Source organism: Scyliorhinus canicula, chromosome 8 (genome assembly GCF_902713615.1).
Source record: "Scyliorhinus canicula chromosome 8, sScyCan1.1, whole genome shotgun sequence".
Taxonomy (NCBI): domain Eukaryota; kingdom Metazoa; phylum Chordata; class Chondrichthyes; order Carcharhiniformes; family Scyliorhinidae; genus Scyliorhinus; species Scyliorhinus canicula.
In genome coordinates, this window is record NC_052153.1 from 192,742,868 (window position 1) to 192,766,349 (window position 23,482).

General features: G+C 53.3%; 1 protein-coding gene across 4 annotated transcripts in view; it reads right to left on the bottom strand.

Annotated features, from left to right (window-relative positions):
* phf24 (PHD finger protein 24) overlaps window positions 1–21,834 on the bottom strand; it is an 82,554-nt gene extending 60,720 nt beyond the window's left edge. For 3 of the 4 annotated variants that reach the window (XM_038805935.1, XM_038805934.1, XM_038805932.1), the window contains exons 1-2: window positions 21,483–21,834; window positions 15,104–15,583 (exon numbers count right to left, since the gene is read on the bottom strand). In XM_038805935.1, the coding sequence (XP_038661863.1) occupies window positions 15,104–15,463 (360 nt within the window). In that variant the 5' untranslated portion in view covers window positions 15,464–15,583; window positions 21,483–21,834. Of the gene's footprint in view, window positions 1–15,103; window positions 15,584–18,895; window positions 19,140–21,482 lie in introns of those variants that run through there. The other variant, XM_038805933.1, reaches the window with a different exon arrangement.
* Window positions 21,835–23,482: the final 1,648 nt, after the last annotated feature.

Here is a 23,482-nt window from a genome sequence, read left to right on the forward strand (position 1 = left end):
CACTTTGTGGCCTTTTTCACGAATGGTGAGAGCAGGTGTGTTTAAATTCGTGAAAACGGCCGGAAAGGCCTGGGAACTCGGCCCATCGGCCTGGGGAGAATCGCTGTTCGCCGTAAAAAAACGGCGAGCAGCGATTCGTGTCATGGGGCGGCCGTGGGGGGGGGGGAGAATAGCGGGAGGTCGGGAAAAATGTCGGGAAGGCCCTCCCGCTATTCTCCGACCCGTCGTGGGGGGCGGAGAATCGCGCCCAAGGGGTTAATGTAAATACACGTAGACTAGATAGACACTAGAGGGAGCACCAGAGACATGACACACAGACACTCAACCAATAGGTCAGTAAGATAGGACACGACCAATGGGCATTCACGACACACACAGAGGTGACACTACCACAGGTGGGCATTACACCAACCCATATATAAAGGACACAGCACACATGATCTTCCTCTTTCCAGTGGAGCCACTCTGTGTGTACACAGGGTTGATTCAACACACCATGCCCACCACATGGATTGTAGCAGTCTGGTTCGTCAGTCTGAGTAGCTATAGAAGGAATAGCGGGAGAGTCGAATCCAAGTAGGAAAATTGTGAACAGTTTAAATAAACATGTTAAAGCTATCTCCAAGTCTGAACCTTCCTTTGTCAGAGTGCACATCAAGGAAGCAGCTAATGCTTATACTCCAAGAGCATAACAAAACAGGGGGTTTTAGATTTATTGTCACGTGTGACGAGGTACAGTGAAAAGTATTGTACTGCACACAGTCCAGACAGATTGGTCCATACATGAAAAACATAGGGCAACCATAAATATACAATGTAAATACATAGACACAGGCATTGGGTGAAGCATACGGAGTATAGACTGCTCAGTAGAGATTTGCGAAGAGATCAGTTCAGTATATAAGAGATTGAAACAGCTTCTCCTGAATTTCTTACTGGGCATATTAGAGACTGTTTTATCTTCCTGGCTCTGAATTTTGGACAGTGTTACAAGTGGAAACACATTCTCCCTGCCCATCCCGCACAGCCCTTTTGTAACCTTCTAGATTGCGTTAAAAAATGCCCCCAAACTCTGTTGCCCAGGTCGCAGGGAGGGTTGGGTAAATCTGAGGGGGTGTAGCAACGGCAGAAGCCAAGAGCCACGCGTGGAGTTAGTTTGTCAGACGAACAAAAGGACGTACCTAACAAAGTCAGATCATTCCTCAGGAGGCTACATATAGAGCGTTTGTGTGTGATCCAGACTGTGCGAATCATCCAACAATCTCTTACTCAGCACAGTACAGTACAGGGGCCACCCCCGCCTCTTCCTGTCACTCTCATTTACATAAGAATAGCCACAATTCATTGCCTGAAATATCAGCCCAGTGTGCCATCGGCTGCCTCGCTACACGCCCACTGAGCATGTCAGTGTCAAAATATATTAAAAATTACAGGAACAATTATCCTTCAGTTCACAGAGAAATATGTACCTGCTTCAAACTTGTTAGTACATGGCAAAACACCAGTTGGCTATTATTATTCATTTACGGGATGTGGGTGTCGCTGGTTAGGCCAGCATTTATTGCCCATCTCTAGTTGCCCTTCAGAAGGTGGCGGTGAGCTGCCTTCTTGAACCACCGCAGTCTCTGAAAGATAGGTGCTGTTAGGGAGGAAGTTCCTGGATGTTGCCCCAGCGACAGCGAAGGAACGGCTGATATATTTCCCAGTCAGGGAGGTGAGTGACTTGGAGGGGAACCTCCAGGTGGTGGGGTTCCCAGGTATCTGCTGCTCTTATCCTTCCAGATGGTAGCGGTCGTGGATTTGGAAGATGCTGCCCCAGGAGCCTTGGTGAGCTCCTGCAGTGAATCTGTGGAACTCCCTCCCACCAGTAGATGCTAGTTGAATTTATGATTTTAAATCTGAGAGTAGTAGATATTTTTTTTCAACAAGGGTATTAAGGGTTTGATAGGGATGTCTACCTGTCCTGGGAGTGCTTGATGACAGTGTGGAGGGAGCTTTACTCTGTATCTAACCCCGTGCTGTACCTGTCCTGGGAGTGTTTGATGGGGACAGTGTAGAGGGAGCTTTACTCTGTATCTAACCCCGTGCTGTACCTGCCCTGGGAGTGTTTGATGGGGACAGTATAGAGGGAACTTTACTCTTTATCTAACCCATGCTGTACCTGTCCTGGAAGTGTTTGATGGGGACAGTGTAGAGGGAGCTTTACTCTGTATCTAACCCCGTGCTGTACCTGAGCTGGGAATGTTTGATGGGGGGACAGTGTAAAGGAAGCTTTACTCTGTATCTAACCCGTGCTGTACCTGTCCTGGGAGTGTTTGATGGGGACAACGTAGAGAGAGCTTTACTCTGTATCTAACCCCATGCTGTACCTGCCCTGGGTGTGTTTGATGGGGACAGTGTAGAGGGAGCTTTACTCTATATCTAACCGCGTGCTTTCCCTGTCCTGGGAGTGTTTGATGGGGACAGTGTAGCGGGAGCTTTACTCTGTATCTAACATTGTGCTGTACCTGTCCTGGGAGTGTTTGATGGGGACAGTGTAGAGGGAGTTTTATTCTGTATCTAACCCCGTGCTGTACCTGCCCTGGGAGTGTTTGATGGGGACAGTGTAGAGGGAGTTTTATTCTATATCCAACCTGCCCTGCGAGTGTTTGATAATGAAATGGCCACACAGAAATCTGAGCTGTTTTTAGCTGCTGAAATGTTTCTCAGATGCATTTTGTTGATTTGTTAAAGTTTTGCATTATTGCGTCAGTCAGTGATTTGTCACAACCGTTGTGAGTCACTGGGAGGCAGAATCATGACAAGAATGAATCTTAAACTTGGCTTTTCGCTCAGATATGCAACACACATTACTATTAAAGTGGTTTAAAATGATTGCAAGAGATCTTCCTGCTGCGGGAAGTTTACATTAGAGGGAAATATGGGAGCAGAGGAAATGTTGGACAATAAATGTCCAGGTCTGCTCTCCCCCACCCCTCCCATCTCCTGGCACCCCAATAGTCACCACAATCCTGGAATTGATGAATCACCGCGATTAATCTCTTATCAATGAGTCTATGCAGACCGGGGCATGAGCTAAGAAACCCCCATTGGTGGAGGCTCTGCCAATCATAGGCCCAAAGTCACCTGATCCTCCCAAAATCCACGTCACATGTCAAATGGCTCACAAACCCTATCCCAAAATGCTTTGTGAATGAATTAATATGAACTGTGTCCACCATCTCGTGAGGGAGCTGGTCCCATTGATTTCTACCCTCCGACATGTGCTGCCCATTGCCAGATTGTCCTTGTACTGAGGGGCGGTTCAGAGTCAGCCACATTGCCGTGTGGGTCTGGAGTCACGTGTAGGCCAGACCGGGTAAGGACGGCAGATTCCCTTCCCGAAAAGTCATGAGTGGACCAGATGGGATTTCAAAAAGTTGCAGTGGGCACGGTTACTGAGACTATAGATGTACAGAGAGATCCGGGAGTTCAGGTCCATTGTACCCTGAAGGTGGCAACGCAGGTTGATAGAGTGGTCAAGAAGGCATACAGCATGCTTGCCTTCATCGGACGGGGTATTGAGTACAAGAGTAGGCAGGTCATGTTACAGTTGTACGGGATTTTGGTTCGGCCACATTTGGAATACTGCGTGCAGTTCTGGTCGCCACATTACCAGAAGGATGTGGATGCTTTAGAGAGGGTGCAGAGGAGGTTCACCAGGATGTTCCCTGGTATGGAGGGTGCTAGCTATGAAAAAAGGTTGAGTAGATTAGGATTGTTTTCGTTGGAAAGACGGAGGTTGAGGGGGGACCTGATTGAGGTATACAAAATTATGAGAGGTATGGACAGGGTGGATAGCAACAAGCTTTTCCCAAGAGTGGGGGTGTCAGTTACAAGGGGTCACGATTTCAAGTTGAGAGGGGGAAAGTTTAAGGGAGATGTGCGTGGAACGTTTTTTACGCTGAGGGTGGTGGGTGCCTGGAACGCTTTACCAGCAGAGGTGGTAGAGGCGGGCACGATAGCATCATTTAAGATGCATCTAGACAGATATATGAACGGGCGGGAACAGAGGGAAGTAGACCTTGGAAAATAGGAGACAGGTTTAGATAAAGGATCTGGATCGGCGCAGGCTGGGAGGGCCGAAGGGCCTGTTCCTGTGCTGTAATTTTATTTGTTCTTTGTTCTTTATAGAGATTACAGAATTTAAATTCCACCAGCTGCCACGGTGGGATTTGAACCCGTGCCTCCACAGCACGTTGAATGCACAAAATAAGAGAAGTAGGCCATTCAGCCCCTCAACCCTGCTGTGTCACTCAATAAGACCATGGTTCATCGGTTTGCGTTGAGTTTGACAGCATTAGGTTGCTCAGTCACTGAAACGTTGACACAGATTGACCTTTGAGGGCAGGCCGCATCTGCTGCTTCTACTGCTCGGGACAGACAGGATGGGTTGGTTATTCTCAACATTAGCAAGTCCCTTTAGAGTCTTCAATACAGCAGTCAGAAAACCTCCCTCAATGATCCAATCCAACGGTTCCCAAACTATGCGTCGTGGCCCCGATTGGGGGAGGAGCGTGATCACAAACTTCCCGCCTCTCCTGAAAATGCGGCCCACACAGACATCGAGACCTAGGCAGCAACCAACCCTGCACCTGCCGGACTCACCTCTCGGTCTCTCGCTCTCTCTCACAACAACAAGCATTCCTACATCAGACTCCTATTTATTGACTCCAGCTCCACTTTCAACACCATAATCCCTGCCAAGCTCATATCAAAGCTCCAAAAACTAGGACTTGGCTCCCCACTCTGCAACTGGATCCTCCAGTTTTGACCCACAGACCACAATCAGTAAGAATGAACATCAACACCTCCTCCACAATAGTCCTCAATACCGGGGCCCCGCAAGGCTGCGTACTTAGCCCCCTACTCTACTCCCTGTACACACACGACTGCGTGGCAAAACTTGGTTCCAACTCCATCTACAAGTTTGCTGATGATACGACCATAGTGGGCTGGATCTCGAATAACGACGAATCAGAATACATGAGGGAGATAGAGAACCCAGTGGAGTGATGCAGCTACAACAATCTCTCCCTCAATGCCAGCAAAACTAAAGAGCTGGTCATGGACTTCAGGAAGCAAAGTACTGTACACACCCCTGTCAGCATCAACGGGGCCGAGGTGGAGATGGTTAGCAGTTTCAAATTCCTCAGGGTACACATCTCCAAAAATCTGTCCTGGTCCACCCACGCCAACGCTACCACCAAGAAAGCACAACAGCGCCTATACTTCCTCAGGAAACTAAGAAAATTCAGCATGTCTACATTAACTCTTACCAACTTTTACAGATGCACCATAGAATGCATCCTATCGGGCTGCATCACAGCCTGGTATGGCAACTGCTCGGCCCAGGACCGCAAGAAACTTCAGAGAGTCGTGAACACCGCCCAGTCCATCACACAAACCAGCCTCCCATCCATTGACTCCATCTACACCTCCCGCTGCCGGGGGAAAGCGGGCAGCGTAATCAAGGATCTCTCCCACCCGGCTAACTCACTCTTCCAACTTCTTCCATCGGGCAGGAGATACAAAAGTCTGAGAACACGCACGAACAGACACAAAAACAGCTTCTTCCCCACTGTCACCAGACTCCTAAACGACCCTCTTATGGACTGATCTCATTAACACTACACCCTGTCTGCTTCACCTGATGCCAGTGCTTATGTAGTTGCATTGTGTACCTTCTGTTGCCCTATTATATATTTTCTTTTCTTCCCATGTACTTAATGATGTGTTGAGCTGCTTGGAGAAAAATACTTTTCACTGTACCTCGGTACATGTGTCAATAAACAAATCCAATCCAATCTGGGCCACGGTCTCCTGGCTGTGATTGCTTCACTGAGTCTCAAAGCTCCGCCCAAACTCTGAACCCGGTGGTTATGCATCCGCTGTTGAGCTATAGCCGGTCTGACCAAAAAGCATCTCCCTGACCCTACTGACCGACTTAGCTCCAACGTAAGGAACCTGCTTCCTGGCCACGCTCTGAGAGCTGGAACACCCACACCATGCACCAGCGCAGAGACACACACATCATGCGCCAGTGCATAGACACACCCACACCATGCACCCGCGCAGAGACACCCACACCATGCACCAGCGCACAGACACACCCACACCATGCACCAGCGCAGATACACCCACACCATGCACCAGCGCAGACACACCCACACCATCCACCAGTGCAGAGACACCCACACCATGCACCAGCGCAGAGACACCCACACCATGCACCAGCGCAGAGACACCCACACCATGCACCAGGGCAGATACACCCACACCATCCACCAGCACAGACACACCCACACCATGCACCAGCACAGACACACCCACACCATGCACCAGCGCAGAGACAGAGACACCATGCACCAGCGCAGAGACACCCACACCATGCACCAGCACAGACACACCCACACCATGCACCAGCGCAGAGACAGAGACATCATGCACCAGCGCAGAGACACCCACACCATGCACCAGCGCAGAGACAGAGACACCATGCACCAGCGCAGAGAGACCCACACCATGCACCAGCGCAGAGACACCCACACCATGCACCAGCGCAGACACACCCACACCATGCACCAGCGCAGAGAGACCCACACCATGCACCAGCGCAGAGACACCCACACCATGCACCAGCGCAGAGACACCCACACCATGCACCAGCGCAGACACACCCACACCATGCACCAGCGCAGAGAGACCCACACCATGCACCAGCGCAGACACCCACACCATGCGCCAGCGCAGATACACCCACACCATGCACCAGCACAGACACACCCACACCATGCACCAGCGCAGACACACCCACACCATGCACCATCGCAGACACCCACACCATCCACCAGCACAGAGACACCAACACCATGCACCAGCGCAGACACACCCACACCATCCACCAGCACAGATACACCAACGCCATGCACCAGCGCAGATACACCCACACCATGCACCATCGCAGACACCCACACCATGCACCAGCGCAGAGACACCAACACCATGCACCAGCGCACAGACACACCCACACCATGCACCTGCGCAGATACACCCACACCATGCACCAGCGCAGACACACCCACACCATCCACCAGTGCAGAGACACCCACACCATGCACCAGCGCACAGACACACCCACACCATGCACCTGCGCAGATACACCCACACCATGCACCAGCGCAGACACACCCACACCATCCACCAGCACAGACACCCACACCATGCACCATCGCAGACACCCACACCATGCACCAGCGCAAACACACCCACACCATGCACCAGTGCAGAGAGACCCACACCATGCACCAGCACAGACACACCCACACCATGCAGCAGTGCAGAGACACCCACACCATGCACCAGTGCAGAGACACCCACACCATGCACCAGCGCAGAGACAGCCACACCATGCACCAGCACAGACACACCCTCACCATGCACCAGCACAGAGATAATGACACTATGCAACAGCGCAGAGACACCTCAGTGGGACATTGTTCTATTGCAGCCTCAGCTTAACAATCTGCTGAGCCCATCAGACTCTCAGAGCCACAGCAGGTGGAAGCCGGGACATCCCAAGGTGTCGGCACTCGGGAGGGTTGCTGGAGGCCAGGAATTTGCTGAGCCCCAGTCAGATGACGAGTCTCTGGAATCGGTGAGGCCTCAATCGCTGGACAACCTCAGGAGCATTTGGAAGGGATGTCTGGTCCACTCCTCAAATTGCAAGGCACGATGGAGGAGTCTGTCTGCCTTCAGACCGCGGTGATAACGCCGTCACTGGTAGGGTAGCGACCGCCATGGCGACCTTGGTCTTGGACATCCGCCCTGCACTGCTGCGGGAGCTGCGTCCATGGCTGAGGCATTCGCTGGCTTTCATCGGTGTCACTGCCAGAGAGGGGACGGGGCATCTCGAGCCTGCTCCAGCTGCCCCGCCCTCTCAATGAAGCAGCTGAGGATCCTGGAGCACCCATAGGGAGAAGGATCAGCAGGTGCACATCCCCAGGGGGCCATCTATCCAGGTGACGCTGGGAGTGTCCGGCACATCCGGATCTTCCTGTGACCTCGTCAGCTACAGGGTGTAGCAGTCAGCAGACTGAAGCCACCTCCGCTGTGGAATCTGGGGATGCATCAAGATGTAGTGACAGGGTTAGAAAGATTAAGAAGATGTAGTTGTGGAATGTGGGCATGGTGTTAACTTGTATATAATGCTGCCCATTGTAAATACACTCCCGAGAATGTCTCCTTGTCTATGGCAGTGTTCGTGTCAATCAGAGGTCCAACCTTATTTCCTGCACAAAATGTAGGTAAGTGTCAGAAACCCGGGCCCCTCTCCTGTCCGGGCTCTAACATCCTGAACACACTAAGTACCCAGCTTCACTCTCGAGATCACTGATGTCCGTGTCTCAATGTGGCTCGTGTTTGTTGCAATATTCTCGTACCCACGTTTCACAGGGTTCCCTGATGTTTTGTAGCTGCTCCCAGCACCTTCCAGGCGAGTCTGACCTCCTTCCCCACCATCCCGTCACCATTCCTGGCAGGTGAGGGAAACAGGTGATATACTCGGCCTGTTGAAGTCCATGGTCCCGCTGCATCTCAGTAGTGCCCCCAAGACGGGACCAAGAGGGTGTTCCCTGCCCTCAGCCAGACAGATGTCAGACATTCCCCGCAGACAGGTGAAGATCTCCAGAGTGTCCTCACTGCACCTCCTCCTCATCCCCCTCGGCTCGTATGGCAATGAGGGCCTGGCGAGGTCGTCCGCCTTCTCAGGCCAGTGCAGTGGGCTCATCGCCTGCAGCCTCATCACTTCCAGGACCTCGTCACCCTCATCCCCCTCGGACTCCTCCACCTCGGAGGTACCTGCAGCTTGTGCATCTCCTCATCATCCAGGTCCTCCCCTCTTTCCGTCGGCAGGTTGTGTCGGATGCAGCAAGCCACGATGATGCCTCTCTGTCTCCCTCTCAAAAGAGAGAGAGAGAGAGAGAGAGAGAGAGCTCCGCCACATCTGCCCAGACACCACAACCTCATTTTCAGGATACCATTGGTGTTCTCAGCCAAACGGTACGAGCCTTGTTGGATCCTCGCTCAACAGGAGCCTCTGAGGCCACCGCACGGTCCTCATCAGCCACATTCTTGCGTAGCCCTTGTCCCCGGAGAAGCGAGGCCTGCAGAAGGCGTGGTCCTTGGACGACGTCCGGGATCTGGGACCTGCTGAGGATGTACAAGTTGTGGATTTGTCCAGGGTATTTTTCACACCCCTGCATGATCCATTTGTCCCAGTTGCAGGCCAGCTGAACATTGCAAGGGTGGAAGTCTTTGCAGTTCACATACTGGGAAGTCTGTTGCCTGGGAGATTTAAGAGTCGCACGAGTGCAGGTGAAGGCACCCAACACCTTTGGGAATCTGGGAATCGCAGCAAATCCCAGCGCTCTCGCTTCCTGGGATGGCTGACCACGGTCAAAGGTCATGTGCCTTGGCAAAACTGACATCCGTGACCTCCTGGACTCATCTGTAGGTGGAGGCTTGTGGGATCTCGCACAGATCTCCAGTGGAGTCCTGGAAGGAGCCACCGCCGTAGAAATTGAGCTCAGTCGATACTTTCACTGGCACTGATACCGGATGCTCTCTGTGACGCCCATGGTGCCACATCCTGAAAAAGGCAGCATATGTGTGACCAGTTCCCTTGACATGCGCAGGCGTTGGTGAGACTGTTTTTTGCTCATCTGTTGTCTATAGATCCTGGGTCTAATGAGGCACCCACAAACCAGGGCTCTCTGTGGTTCACCCCCTGCGTGTGGCGGAGACCCTACTCCCCTTGGTCTTCAGAGTACTGCTCCTTCCTTTGGCGAGCCAGGAGTCTCTGTCGCATTCTCCTCCTTCTTCTCTCCTGCCTATAGGCAGTGAGGCAAACAGCGAGGTCACCAGGCTCCATCTTCCTAAAGGTCTACTCACCGCAGTATCAAAGAGAGGGACGCCAGGTCGGTAATTGTCTCCAAAGCACCGCTCTTGGTCAAGTCAACACTTGCAGTTCCCTTAACGCACGCTGGAGAGACCAGGCCACCACATGAATGGCCAGTGATTAGTGCACATGATGGTTCACCATTTCCCCCGCCCACCCACCCCTCCCCCCTCCTCCAGCCCCCCCCCCCCCACGGCCAGCACTGCCCCACACCGTACAACCAAGCGGGTGGCTACAGGGACTCACCTGCATCCTGAGCTCTCAACCCAGGCACAGTTGTTGTCTGAACCTTAGGACTGACCTTAGGAGGAACTTCTTCACCCAAAAGGTTGTGAATCTATGGAATTCGGTTTCAAATTCCTCGGGGTGCACATCACCAAAAATCTGTCCTGGTCCACCCACGTCGACGCTACCACCAAGAAAGCACAACAGCGCCTATACTTCCTCAGGAAACTAAGGAAATTCGGCATGTCCACATTAACCCTTACCAACTTTTACAGATGCTACATAGAAAGCATCCTATCGGGCTGCATCACAGCCTGGTATGGCAACTGCTCGGCCCAGGACCGCAAGGAACTTCAGAGAGTCGTGAATACCGCCCAGTCCATCACACGAACCTGCCTCCCATCCATGGACTCCATCTACACCTCCCGCTGCCGGGGGAAAGCGGGCAGCATAATCAAAGATCCCTCCCACCCAGCTTACTCACTCATCCAACTTCTTCCATCGGGCAGGAGATACAGAAGTCTGAGAACACGCACGAACAGACTCAAAAACAGCCTCTGCCCCACTGTCACCAGACTCCTAAATGACCCTCTTATTGACTGACCTCATTAACACTACACCCCCTGTATGCTTCATCCCATGCCAATGCTTATGTAGTTACATTGTATATCATGTTGCCCTATTATGTATTTTCTTGTATTTTCTTTTATTCCCATGTACTAAATGATCTCTTGAACTGCTTGCAGAAAAATACTTTTCACTGTAACTCGGTACACATGACAATAAACAAATCCAATCCAATTCCCTACCCAGTGAAGCAGTTGAGGCTCTTTCATCAAATGTTTTCAAGATAAAGATAGATAGTTTTTTGAAGAATAAAGGGATTAAGGGTTATGGTGTTCGGGCCGGAAAGTGGAGCCGAGTCCACAAAAGATCAGCCATGATCTCATTGAATGGCGGAGCAGGCTCGAGGGGCCAGATGGCCTACCCCTGCTCCTAGTTCTCATGTTCTTATGTTCTTATGAACCTCCACTCACGGGTTTTGTGTTTTGCCCGTACCATGAGTGTGACATTTCAATGTCAACTGAAACATAAATCAGGAGATTAAGAGCGCGGCTCCATGGCCATCTTTCTCAACGGGAACCTCAATCTTGCCCAGTCGTCCAATGATTCTGCAGACCATGTGCACAGAAACAGTTAACAGTGGAGGAGTAGTCACAGCGCTGACAGGAATTAGTGCTGCATCACTGGGCTCAACTGCTTGACTAGCCTGAATCTAAGCATGTCACTTCTGCTCAAGCTAAATGCCCTCAGCTGCGGAGCAGTGCTCAGCTTTGACCTCTTTTCAGTATTTTCCCGGTTGTTTGCTTTCCCCGAGGTTCCCTCGCCCCCAGCCACCCCTAAACCGCCCCCCCCCCCCATGACCCCACCAACCCCATCATCCAGCACTGCCCCCCCCCCCCCCCAACCCCGGAATCCGCGGAGCCACTTCCATGCGTTGGGATCCTCACAGGTGCTGTGCCATATTGTGCACGCTCACCTTTTGAGTTCCCCTCGCAGTTCAGGTCACCTGAAGCATGCCTATGGCAGGCAGTTGTCAATCACACTGTTCCAAGATCGCGGCCAAGTGGGGTTTAAATTTGGCGTTGGGGGCAACTTCAGTGCGTGGCCACAATATTGAGATGGAAATGTGTTCAAATTAAGTTCCCGACTTTCAATGGCAAGAAAGGTGGCCCAGCATTGACGGGATTGGGGGGGTGGGGGTAGAGACAATTGTGTGCTGGATGTATGTTGCAAGGAAATATGCCTGGCGCCTTCAGGCGCGATTCTCTGATCTCATCACTGAACACGTCCGTCACACTATTGGTCGCGGAAAATTTCAGCGATAATAATATGATGCATGTCTACATGATGCAAAGAACATTACAGCACAGGAACAGGCCCTTCGGCCCTCCAAGCCTGCACCGACCACGTGTCCTATCAAGACCAACCGCCAGTATCCTTCTGTACCCCGTCTGTTCATGTGCCTATCCAGATAAGTCTTAAAAGTCGCTAAGGTATCTGCCTCACTTGGCAATGCATTCCAGGCCACCACCACCCTCTATGTAATAACCCCCCCCCCCCCCCCCCCACCGCACATCTCGACTGAACCTTTTCCCCCTCACCTTGAACTTGTGTCCCCTTGTAATTGTCATTTCCGCCCTGTTTACATGTTGTACGTTTGCATGATGTATATTTACATGTTGTCCTATATTTTGCAAATTGAATAATTACACAGCGGGTGTTAATGTGCTGCTTTATAGCTGCATTGTTTATGCTGGGGTCAAATGAATTATCAGGCGCTAAATTTGGGGCAGCACGGTAGCATGGTGGTTAGCGTAAATGCTTCACAGCTCCAGGGTCCCAGGTTCGGTTCCCGGCTGGGTCACTGTCTGTGCGGAGTCTGCACGTCCTCCCCGTGTCTGCGTGGGTTTCCTCTGGGTGCTCCGGTTTCCTCCCACAGTCCAAAGATGTGCGGGTTAGGTGGATTGGTCATGCTAAATTGCCCGTAGTGTCCTAAAAAGTAAGGTTAAGGGGGGATTGTTTGGGTTACGGGTATTGGGTGGATACGAGGGTTTGAGTAGGGTGATCATTGCTCGGCACAACATCGAGGGCCGAAGGGCCTGTTCTGTGCTGTACTGCTCTATGTTCTATGTTCTAAATTGGGGTTATGTTGGAAAACGGTTTGGAAAGCGCGAGTCTGATCAAATCCCTCAATTACTGAGGCTGCCTTGATCTATATCTTTGTAATAGCTGCAATATTCTCTCTAAGCTGTGAGGACAAGAGGCAGAGGCGGTATTCGAAGTGCAAAGGCACCAATGATTTACTATGTGGCAGGATTACCTCACTCTGTTGGCTCAATATTGAACCTTTCATTACCTCTTCACATCTAATCTGTTTTATTCACTCCTATTGAACACTGAAGCAATGGCGACAATTTATTGACCATCAGATCCACGGAACTCTTTTATTTTTGATATGCACTATTTTCTTTCCATTTCAGTAACAATCCCTTGCTGGATCCCAGGTTCCCCATTGCGAAGCACTCCACTTTTCCCTGCGTTGAATTTCATTTGCTGGAATGGGAAAGGGATTTGATCCATTGGGATCCTGTACAATGTGAATGGGAAAGGGATTTGATCCATTGGGATCCTGTACAATGTGAATGGGAAAGGGATTTGATCCATTGGGATCCTGTACAATGTGAATGGGAAAGGGATTTAATCCATTGGGATCCTGTACAATGTGAATGGGAAAGGGATTTGATCCATTGGGATCCTGTACAATGTGAATGGGAAAGGGATTTGATCCATTGGGATCCTGTACAATGTGAATGGGAAAGGGATTTGATCCATTGGGATCCTGTACAATGTGAATGGGAAAGGGATTTGATCCATTGGGATCCTGTACAATGTGAATGGGAAAGGGATTTGATCCATTAGGATCCTGTAAAATGTGAATGGGAAAGGGATTTGATCCATTGGGACCCTGTGCAATGTGAGTAATTGAGAAAGAGATTTGATCCGTTGCGACTCTAAATTTAGAAAGATTTGTACTGATCGGGAATAACCAAGTTTTTCAAAATATGAGAATTGCAATCGAGTGGATGTTGGACATCCAAAATACTAACTGCTGGAAATATTCAGTAGGTTAGACAAAGGGTTCAGTTTTGCCTGTTCCCGTCAGGCATGTTTCCAGTTGAGGTGAATATAAAATGGGATGTGTGCCCATCCCACGACATACCTACCCACCCCGTGCTCACCCCAATAGTATGGGGCCGCCGAGATCTGCAGCTCACCCACCATATCCTGAGAGGTAATCAAGGGTCAATTAGGTTTGTTACCAAGATAATTGATTGTGATAATACACTGCCCACACCATAAAATGTCTGGCCTGAGCAACTGGGTGGGAGCAGGCAGCTCGATCTGTTTAAGTGCAATCTTCAAACAACAGGAAAGGAGGAATGGTTTGATTTTTCCAGGGACCTCTGTGGGTTGCCTCCGCAAGCTATAAATCCATACCCCCCCCCCCCCCCCCAACCCCACCCCATCCCTCACCCTCACCCAACCGAATGCTCCATACGCAGCAGCTCTGTGGACCCATTGGGCATTCTGCCTCCTCATTGCAGTCCCGACAGTGGCCACTGATTCTCCTTTGGTGCTACCGGGACCGATGGAGCTGCCAGCCAATTGGCTTGGCCGGCAGGATCCATGGGTGGCACTTCCTCTTCAATGAGGGCCAACGGTCTGACACTGGCCGATCACAGGGCGTTAAGGCTGGGGCCCGGACTGGCGTGGGGGGATCAGCATCATGTTGACTTCGCTTCCAGGGGAGGAGGGCAAGGGAGGGGGGGGTCTGTGCTCAAAAACCTGTATCGAGGGTGTGGTCATTCAAAGAAACACAAAACACGAGTGTCCCGCCCCGGAGGTAACACAAAACCCAGTTCGGGTCAGGGGTGGCATTTAACGGGCTGGGTCATTAATCCCCAACGGGCGTGTCTCCGCCCGTTACCATGGGAACCCGTACTCCGCGGGCCCCACAGGGAGATTGACAAGTGAATCCCCCATGGTCTTCGTGAGGATTATCACAAAGATTTAACCTTTCAGGTCGACGCCCTATCCTCAGAACTGGGAGAGGTTGGCCATGTAACAGGTTTTACAACAGCTACAGACGAGAGGATAGACGGAGGGGAGGGGGCGAGCAAAAGGTGTTGAGTTTGGAAGGTGCTGAATTGAAAGATGAGGTGCTGTTCCTCAAGCCGCGATTGAGTTTCATTGGAACAGTGTAGGAGAGGGAGGTCCGGGCGGTCGTGGGACGGGACAATCAAAATCAGATCCTACCTCGCCTTCCTCCCGCAGTTTAATATCGAGCGATTCATCATCTCCCAACTGTCGCTTAGGCCTAACGAAGGCTGGTGGAGTGGCTTCGTCATTCCACTCCAGCTCCTCAGGTTCCATCCCTTTGCCATCCCTCAGCCTCTCCCAAGCCGTCTGGTTCCTCTTTGCCTCCTCCGTCCCGGGCCGAGATCCTCCAGCCGCCTCCGCGTTCTGTTGGCCGGGGTCCTCCGCGTTGCCCCGGGCCGGCTCGGCCTTGTTCCTGGTTGACCCTTTGTCCTTGAGCCCGTCTTTGAAGGCCGACACCACCACGCTGGCCTTCTGCACCTGCTCCACCGCCTGCTTCTTGGACATCAGAACCCCCATTGCTGGTTAGAACGGCAGCAAGACTCAATGAACCAGTGTCTACGACAGGCTGAAAGAATTATTCAGTTACACCATGATCCAGCCAATGCTCGTGCTTATTAACAAAACAGTTTTAGCGACCTGTTGAGGAAAGAGAAAAGATAAGTATTAGTTGAGTCCTTGTCAGAGAATCAGAGAATGAAACGGTACAGCAGAAGGACTATCCAGTTATTTCAGCGAGTTCACTAATTAATCTCAGCCCTGGCTCCTCCCCTGGACATCCTGCATGTTTCTTTTTTCCTATTGGCTCAGGGAATGTGGGCGTTGCTGGCTGTATTTGCTGCCCATCCCTCGGGGTGAGGTGTTTCGCTCGGCCATTTCAGAGGGCATTTTAAGAGTCAACCACATTGCTGTGGGTCTGGAGTCACATGCAGGCCAGACCGGGTGAGGACGGCAGATTCCCTTCCCCAAAGGAACCAGATGGGTTGTTACGACAACCGACAATGGTTTCATGGTCACCTTTAGACTTCTAATCCCAGAATCTAATTGAATTCAAATTTCACCATCTGCCCAGGTGGGATTTGAACCCGGGTCCGCAGAGCGTTACCCTGGGTCTCTGGGTTCCTAGTCCAATGACTACAGTGCCATGCCTCCCCGTTTCCTTTTGAAGTGAATAACCAATTCCATTGGGAAAGTTATTTCAGGCAGCGTATTCCAGATCACAACATTGAAAGACTGAGTATAAGTTTGGAAAAGGAAATATTTGTCGGTATATCGGGAAAGAGGCAAAGAGCACAGCCGACCACAGCTCCAAAAACCGCCTATTTCCATATCCCCCAACTTCAACTCCCTGGAGCTCATCTGTTGCTGAAACCCTCGTTCACCTTCTCTCCCTCCAGCCGTGAATATTCCTATGCTCTCCTGGCTGCTCTCACACATTCCACCCTCTGGAAACTAAATGTCATCCAAACCTCTGCAGCTTGCACCTTAACTCCCACCGAGATCTCGTTCCCCTCTCCCTCCTGTGCTCGCTGACCTATAATGGTGAACGGTCCATCTACTTCCTGGCTTTAAAACGCACATCCTTCTTTTCAAATTCCTCCGTGGCCTCACCCCTCCCTATCTCTGTAATCCACTCCAGCCCCACACCCCTCCCTATCTCTGTAATCCACTCCAGCCCCACACCCCTCCCTATCTCTGTAACCTCCTCCAGCCCCACACCCCTCCCTATCTCTGTAATCCACTCCAGCCCAACACCCCTCCCTATTTCTGTAACCTCCTCCAGCCCCACACCCCTCCCTATCTCTGTAACCTCCAGTCTCCACACCCCTCCCTATCTCTGTAACCTCCTCCAGCACCACACCCCTCCCTATCTCTGTAACCTCCTCCAGTCCCCACACCCCTCCCTATCTCTGTAAACTCCTCCAGCCCCACACCCCTCCCTATCTCTGTAACCTCCAGTCTCCACACCCCTCCCTATCTCTGTAACCTCCTCCAGCCCCACACCCCTCCCTATCTCTGTAACCTCCTCCAGTCTCCACACCCCTCCCTATCTCTGTAACCTCCAGTCTCCACACCCCTCCCTATCTCTGTAACCTCCTCCAGCCCCACAGCACTCCTATCTCTGTAACCTCCTCCAGCCTCACACCCCTCCCTATCTCTGTAACCTCCTCCAGCCCCACACCCCTCCCTATCTCTGTAACCTCCTCCAGTCTCCACACCCCTCCCTATCTCTGTAACCTCCAGTCTCCACACCCCTCCCTATCTCTGTAACCTCCTCCAGCCCCACACCACTCCCTATCTCTGTAACCTCCAGTCTCCACACCCCTCCCTATCTCTGTAACCTCCAGACTCCACACCCCTCCCTATCTCTGTAACCTCCTCCAGCCCCACACCCCTCCCTATCTCTGTAACCTCCAGTCTCCACACCCCTCCCTATCTCTGTAACCTCCTCCAGCCCCACATCCCTCCCTATCTCTGTAATCCACTCAGCCCCACACGCCTCCCTATCTCTGTAACCTCCTCCAACCCCACACCCCTCCCTATCTCTGTAACCTCCTCCAGCCCCACACCCCTCCCTATCTCTGTAATCCACTCCAGCCCCACACGCCTCCCTATCTCTGTAACCTCCTCCAGCCCCACACCCCTCCCTATCTCTGTAATCCACTCCAGTCCCACACCCCTCCCTATCTCTGTAACCTCCCCCAGCCCCACACCCCTCCCTATCTCTGTAACCTCCTCCAACCCTACACCCCTCCCTATCTCTGTAACCTCCTCCAGCTCCACACCCCTCCCTATCTCTGTAACCTCCTCCAGCCCCCCACATCCCTCCCTATCTCTGTAACCTCATCCAGTCCCCACACGCCTCCCTATCTCTGTAACCTCCTCCAACCCCACACCCCTCCCTATCTCTGTAACCTCCTCCAGCCCCACACCCCTCCCTATCTATGTAACCTCCTCCAGCCCCACAGCCCCTCCCTATCTCTGTAATCCACTCCAGTCCCACACCCCTCCCTATCTCTGTAACCTCCCCCAGCCCCACACGCCTCCCTATCTCTGTAACCTCCTCCAACCCCACACCCCTCCCTATCTCTGTAACCTCCTCCAGCCCCACACCCCTCCCTATCTCTGTAACCTCCTCCAGCCCCGCACCCCCTCCCTATCTCTGTAACCTCCTCCAGCCCCACACCCCTCCCTATCTCTGTAACCTCCTCCAGCTCCACATCCTCCCTATCTCTGTAACCTCCTCCAGCCCCACACCCTCCCTATCTCTGTAACCTCCTCCAGCCCCACACCCCTCCCTATCTCTGTAACCTCCTCCAGCCCCACACCCCTCCCTATCTCTGTAACCTCCTCCACCCACACAGCCCTCTGGGGTCTCTACTTTCCTCGAGTTCTGGTCTCTTGAGTAACCTCGATTTTAATCACCCCGTCATTGGGGCCGTGCCTTCAGCTACCTGGGGGTCCCAAGCTCTGGAATTCGCCCTCTAAACCTCTCCACCCCGCTCGTTATCTCTCCTGCTTTAAAAGTCCCCTCTCTGACTAAACTTTGGATTATCTGTCTCATATTGCCTTATGCAGGGGGGAGTCGGTTTGATAACACTGCTGTGAATCTCTTTGGGGCATTTCATGTCATTAAAGGTGTTAGTTTAAGACAACTCTGTTGTTTTAGTGATTTATAGGGGGGAAGGCGGAGGCCATGCTTGGCCGAGTCCGAATATTCTCCCCACAGTTAGATTTTCCGCCACTACAGATTGAGACATTGACAATGGTTGTGTGGAGGGGGGTCACTGGAGCCTAAATCATCCCCATGATCGAGGGGCTGGAGAGGAACGAAAATGGGAGAACTTAAACTGATATGCTCCAAACAATTAAAATGATGCCAATTTGGGATATTGTGGGTAAGGTTAAACCCAGATTTAGATATTTAAAAAACAGTGCTGAACACTTAACCAGCCATAGCTTCACTGTGAGAACATCATCCACATTGTGAAATTCAAATGTGGCAGATTTCATTCATTCGATCTCAGAATCATTTGTGTTGTTACACATGATACAGACTCAGTTACAGCCTCTGCTCCTCCCCAAAATTGTTAATCCATCCAAACATAGGGACAATTCCCTTTTAAATTACAGTTTATCTGAAATTTACACCATCACTCCTTCCCTGTATCTGTGTCTCTCTCTCTCTCATTCCCCTCTCATCTCGTCGCTCCCCGCTCCTTTTCTCTTCCCCTCCATCTCTCTCCCTCCTCTTTCTACCTAGCCCCTCCAGCTCTCTCTTCCTCCCCCTCCCTCTTCATTCTCTACCCCCCCCTCTATCCCTCTCCCTCGCTTTCCCTCCCTCTTCATTCTCTACCTCTCTCTCCCTGTTCATTCTCTATCCCCCTCTCCCTAATCATTCTCTACCGCTTTCTCTCTATCTCCCCCACTCAGTACACAACACACCTCCCTGCCCCTCACTCCTCCCCTCCCTGCCCCTCACTGACCCCCCTCCCTGCCCTCACTCCCCCCTCCCTGCCCTTCACTCCCCCTCCCAGCCCCTCACTACCCCCTCCCTGCCCCTCACTCCCCCCTCCACCTGCCCTCACCCTCCCCCCCTCCCTGCCCCCTCCCTGCCCCTCACTTCCCCCCTCCCTGCCCCTCACTCCCCCCACCCTGCCCCTCACTCCCCCCTCACTCCCCCCTCCCTGCCCCTCCACTCCCCCCTCCCTGCCCCTCCTCACCCCTCCCTGCCCCTCACTCCCCCTCCCTGCCCCTCACTCCCCCTCCCTGCCCCTCACTCCCCCCTCCCTGCCCTTCACTTCCCCCTCCCTGCCCCTCACAACCCCCTCCCTGCTCCTCCTCCCCCCTCCCTGCCCCTCACTCCCCCCTCCCTGCCCCTCACTCCCCCTCACTCCCGCCTCCCTGCCCCTCACTCCCCCCTGCCCCTTACTCCCCCCTCACTCCCCCCTCCCTGCCCCTCACCCCCCCCACTCCCCCCTCTGCCCCTCACTCCCCCACCCCTCCCTGCCCCTCACTCCCCCACCCCTCCCTGCCCCTCACTCCCCCCCCTCCCTGCCCCTCTCTCCCCCACCCCTCCCTGCCCCTCTCTCCCCCACCCCTCCCTGCCCTTCTGCCCCCCCCCTCCCTGCCCCTCTCTCCCCCCACCCTCCCTGCCCCTCTCTCCCCCCCACCCCTCCCTGCCCCTCTCTCTCCCCCCCCCCTCCCTGCCCCCTCTCCCCCCCCCCTCCCTGCCCCTCTCCTCCCCCCACCCCTCCCTGCCCCTCTCTCCCCCCACCCCTCCCTGCCCCTCTCTCCCCCCCACCACTCTCTGCCCCTCTCTCCCCCCACCCCTCCCTGCCCCTCTCTCCCCCCCTCCCCTCCCTGCCCCTCTCCCCCCCCACCCCTCCCTGCCCCTCTCTCCCCCCACCCCTCCCTGCCCTCTCTCCCCCCACCCCTCCCTGCCCCTCTCTCCCCCCACCCCTCCCTGCCCCTCTCTCCCCCACCCGTCCCTCCCCCACCCCTCCCTGCTCCTCTCTCCCCCCCCACCCCTCCCTGCTCCTCCTCCCCCACCCCTCCCTGCCCCTCTACTCCCTCACCCCCTCCCTAGCCCCTCTCTCCACCCCCACCCCTCCCTGCCCCTGCTCTCTCCTCCCCCCAACCCTCCCTGCCCCTCTTCCCCCCCCACCCCTCCCTGCCCCTCGTCTCCCCCACCCCTCCCGCCCTCTCGCCCCCTCCCTCCCTGCCCTCTCTCCTCCCTCCCTGCCCTCTCTCTCTCCTCCCTCCCTGCCCCTCTCTCCCCCCTGCCCCTCTCTCCCCCCCTCTCCCCCCTGCCCCTCTCTCCCCCCACCCCTCCCTGCCCCTCTCTCCCCCACCCCCTTGCCCCTCTCTCTCCCCCCCCACCCCTCCCTGCCCCTCTCTCCCCCCCCCCCTCCCTGCCCCTCTCTCCCCCCCCCCCTCCCTGCCCCTCTCTCCCCCCACCCCTCCCTGCCCCTCTCTCCCCCCACCCCTCCCTGCCCTCTCTCCCCCCCACCCCTCCCTGCCCCTCTTCCTCTCCCCCCACCCCTCCCTGCCCTCCTCCCCCCACCCCTCCCGCCCCTCTCTCCCCCCACCCCTCCCTGCCCCCTCTCTCCCCCCTGCCCCTCTCTCCCCCCCTGCCCCTCTCTCCCCCCCTCTCCCCCCCTGCCCCTCTCTCCCCCCTGCCCCCCTCCTCCAGGGGGCCGGGGCAGTTTGGGCAAAGCATCCATCTCAGAACACAAACAGTAGCTGACTGAACCCCTGACAGCCCCTCTGAAGGATGGTCTGGTGGAAACCATCACCGGCACATCCGTGTCCCATTTCATTCAGACTTTTTAACTCCCTGTCGTCTAATTCCTGAAGTGTTCAATTAACCACAGCTATTGTACATTGTGACATTCATCTCAAACCTTGACTTTCTTTCAGCTATGAAGTTGGAAGGAACCTTAAAAACCTCCGCCAGGCAGGAAATTCTTTGCTGAAATTGACATTTCTGTTGCTGTTGTTGCAAAAAAAAGAAATAGAACAAAGCTTTACTTACAGCAGCTATCCTTCTTGTCCCAGAGGATCAAGCCAAGAGATTCAGCTCTCTCTCTCTCTCTCTTTGCTCCAGGTTAGAATGTAGCTCCCATTTTAATATTGCTGGTGATTGAATTTTATTTCCAACCCTTGTTGATGTCAGTCTGCGGAGATGTGGAATGAAGGCTGAGAGATCTGTTCTGCTTCAGATCTCCAACCGCACAGCAGATCTTCCTCTCGGTCGCTCTGCACCAAACAATTGTGGTGCTGGCTCGCTGTGTCCCCTCCTCCATCCCCGCTGCCGCCAGCAACGCGCTGGATACGACGCGGGGAAGATCCCAGTCGGAGCCACCAGGCAGACTTCTTCAGGAATGTCTACAGGGAGCCACACTGAATCACCCCCCCCCCCCCCCCACCAGTCCAAATCCAGCCCCACCTATCCGAATGGACCAGTCAGAGAGGTCACGAGGTGCAGGAGGAGACCATTCAGCCCATCGTTTGCTGTAGCTTGCCTCCCCTCCAGCTCCACTTGGGCATGGATCCTCTTCCAGTTGGTGACCCTTTTAGAAGTCCCTGCACCCTGCCAGGCGGAGCACCCCCAAATCTGGGCGCCCTCACCTCCTTTCCGCTTCTGTTGCCAATTATTTGACCACCAGACCATTATCAGACCACAAGACAAAGGAGCAGAATTAGGCCACTCGGCCCGTCGAGTCTGCTCTGCCAATTCAATGAGATCATGAGTGATCTGATATAATAATAATCTTTATTGTCACAAGGATGTTTACATTAACACTGCCATGAAGTTACTGTGTAAAGCCCCTAGTCGCCACATTCCGGCACCTGTTCGGGTACACAGAGGGAGAATTCAGAATGTCCAATTCACCTAACAAGCACGTCTTTCGGGACTTGTGGGAGGGAACCGGATCACCCGGAGGAAACTCAATGCTCATCTCCACTTTCCTGCCTTATCTCCTCCGCGCACAGAATAATACAGCGCAGAAAAGGCCCTTCAGCCCATCGAGTCTGCACCGCCACATGCAAGGCGCCTGATCTGCCAATCCTAATCCCGTTTGCCAGCACCTGGCCCATGGCCTCGAATGTTATGATGTGCCAAGTGCTCATCCAAGTACTTTTCAAAGGATGCGAGGCAACCCGCCTCTCCCACCCTCCCAGGCAGTGCGTTCCAGACCGTCACCACCCTCTGGGTAAAAAGGTTTCCCCTCAAATTCCCCCCTGAACCCCCTGCCCCTCGCCATCAACTCATGTCCCCCCGTAACCAAGATTCAAAATAAAATCTGAGGGCAGCACAGTGGCGCAATGGTTAGCACTGCTGCCTCACGGCACCCAGGTTCGATCCCGGCTCTGGGTCACTGTCCGTGTGGAGTTTGCACATTCTGCCTGTGTTTGCGTGGGTTTCGCCCCCACAGCCCAAAAATGTGCAGGGTAGGTGGATTGGCCAGGCTAAATTGCCCCTAATTGGAAAAAAATGATCTCCTCCTGGTCCTCTCCCCATCCTCACACTTCCGCTAAACATTTCAGGAACTTTTTGGATTATTCTTTCCACATCATTACTCTAGTTTAGTGATTTCTGTACGTGGACTCCTGGACCTGAAAGGATTTGCTGCAACAGAGATCCAAACCAAGGGACCAGAGACTGTCACCGTCTGGAGAAAATAAAATCAGGAACAACCTCATTAGCCAGTGAAAGTGCGGATCCATTTAGGGGAAGTTAGACGTTGGACGAGGGAGACAGATGCCAAAAGTTATGTTGATAGGGTTCGATCCAGGTTGCCGCTGTCCCTTTTATTCCGTGATTATAACTTTTCTCACAGGTCTGTTGTGTGGCACTGTATAAAAGGCCTTTTCGAAGTCTATGTTCACCACATCAACAGCATTGCCCTCATCAACCCTTTCTGTTACCTCCTCAAAACCCATCAGCAAGTTAGTTGAACAAGATTTTCCATTTAGAAACCCATGTTGGCTTTTCTTAATTAACCCACATTTGTCCATGTGACTGTTGTG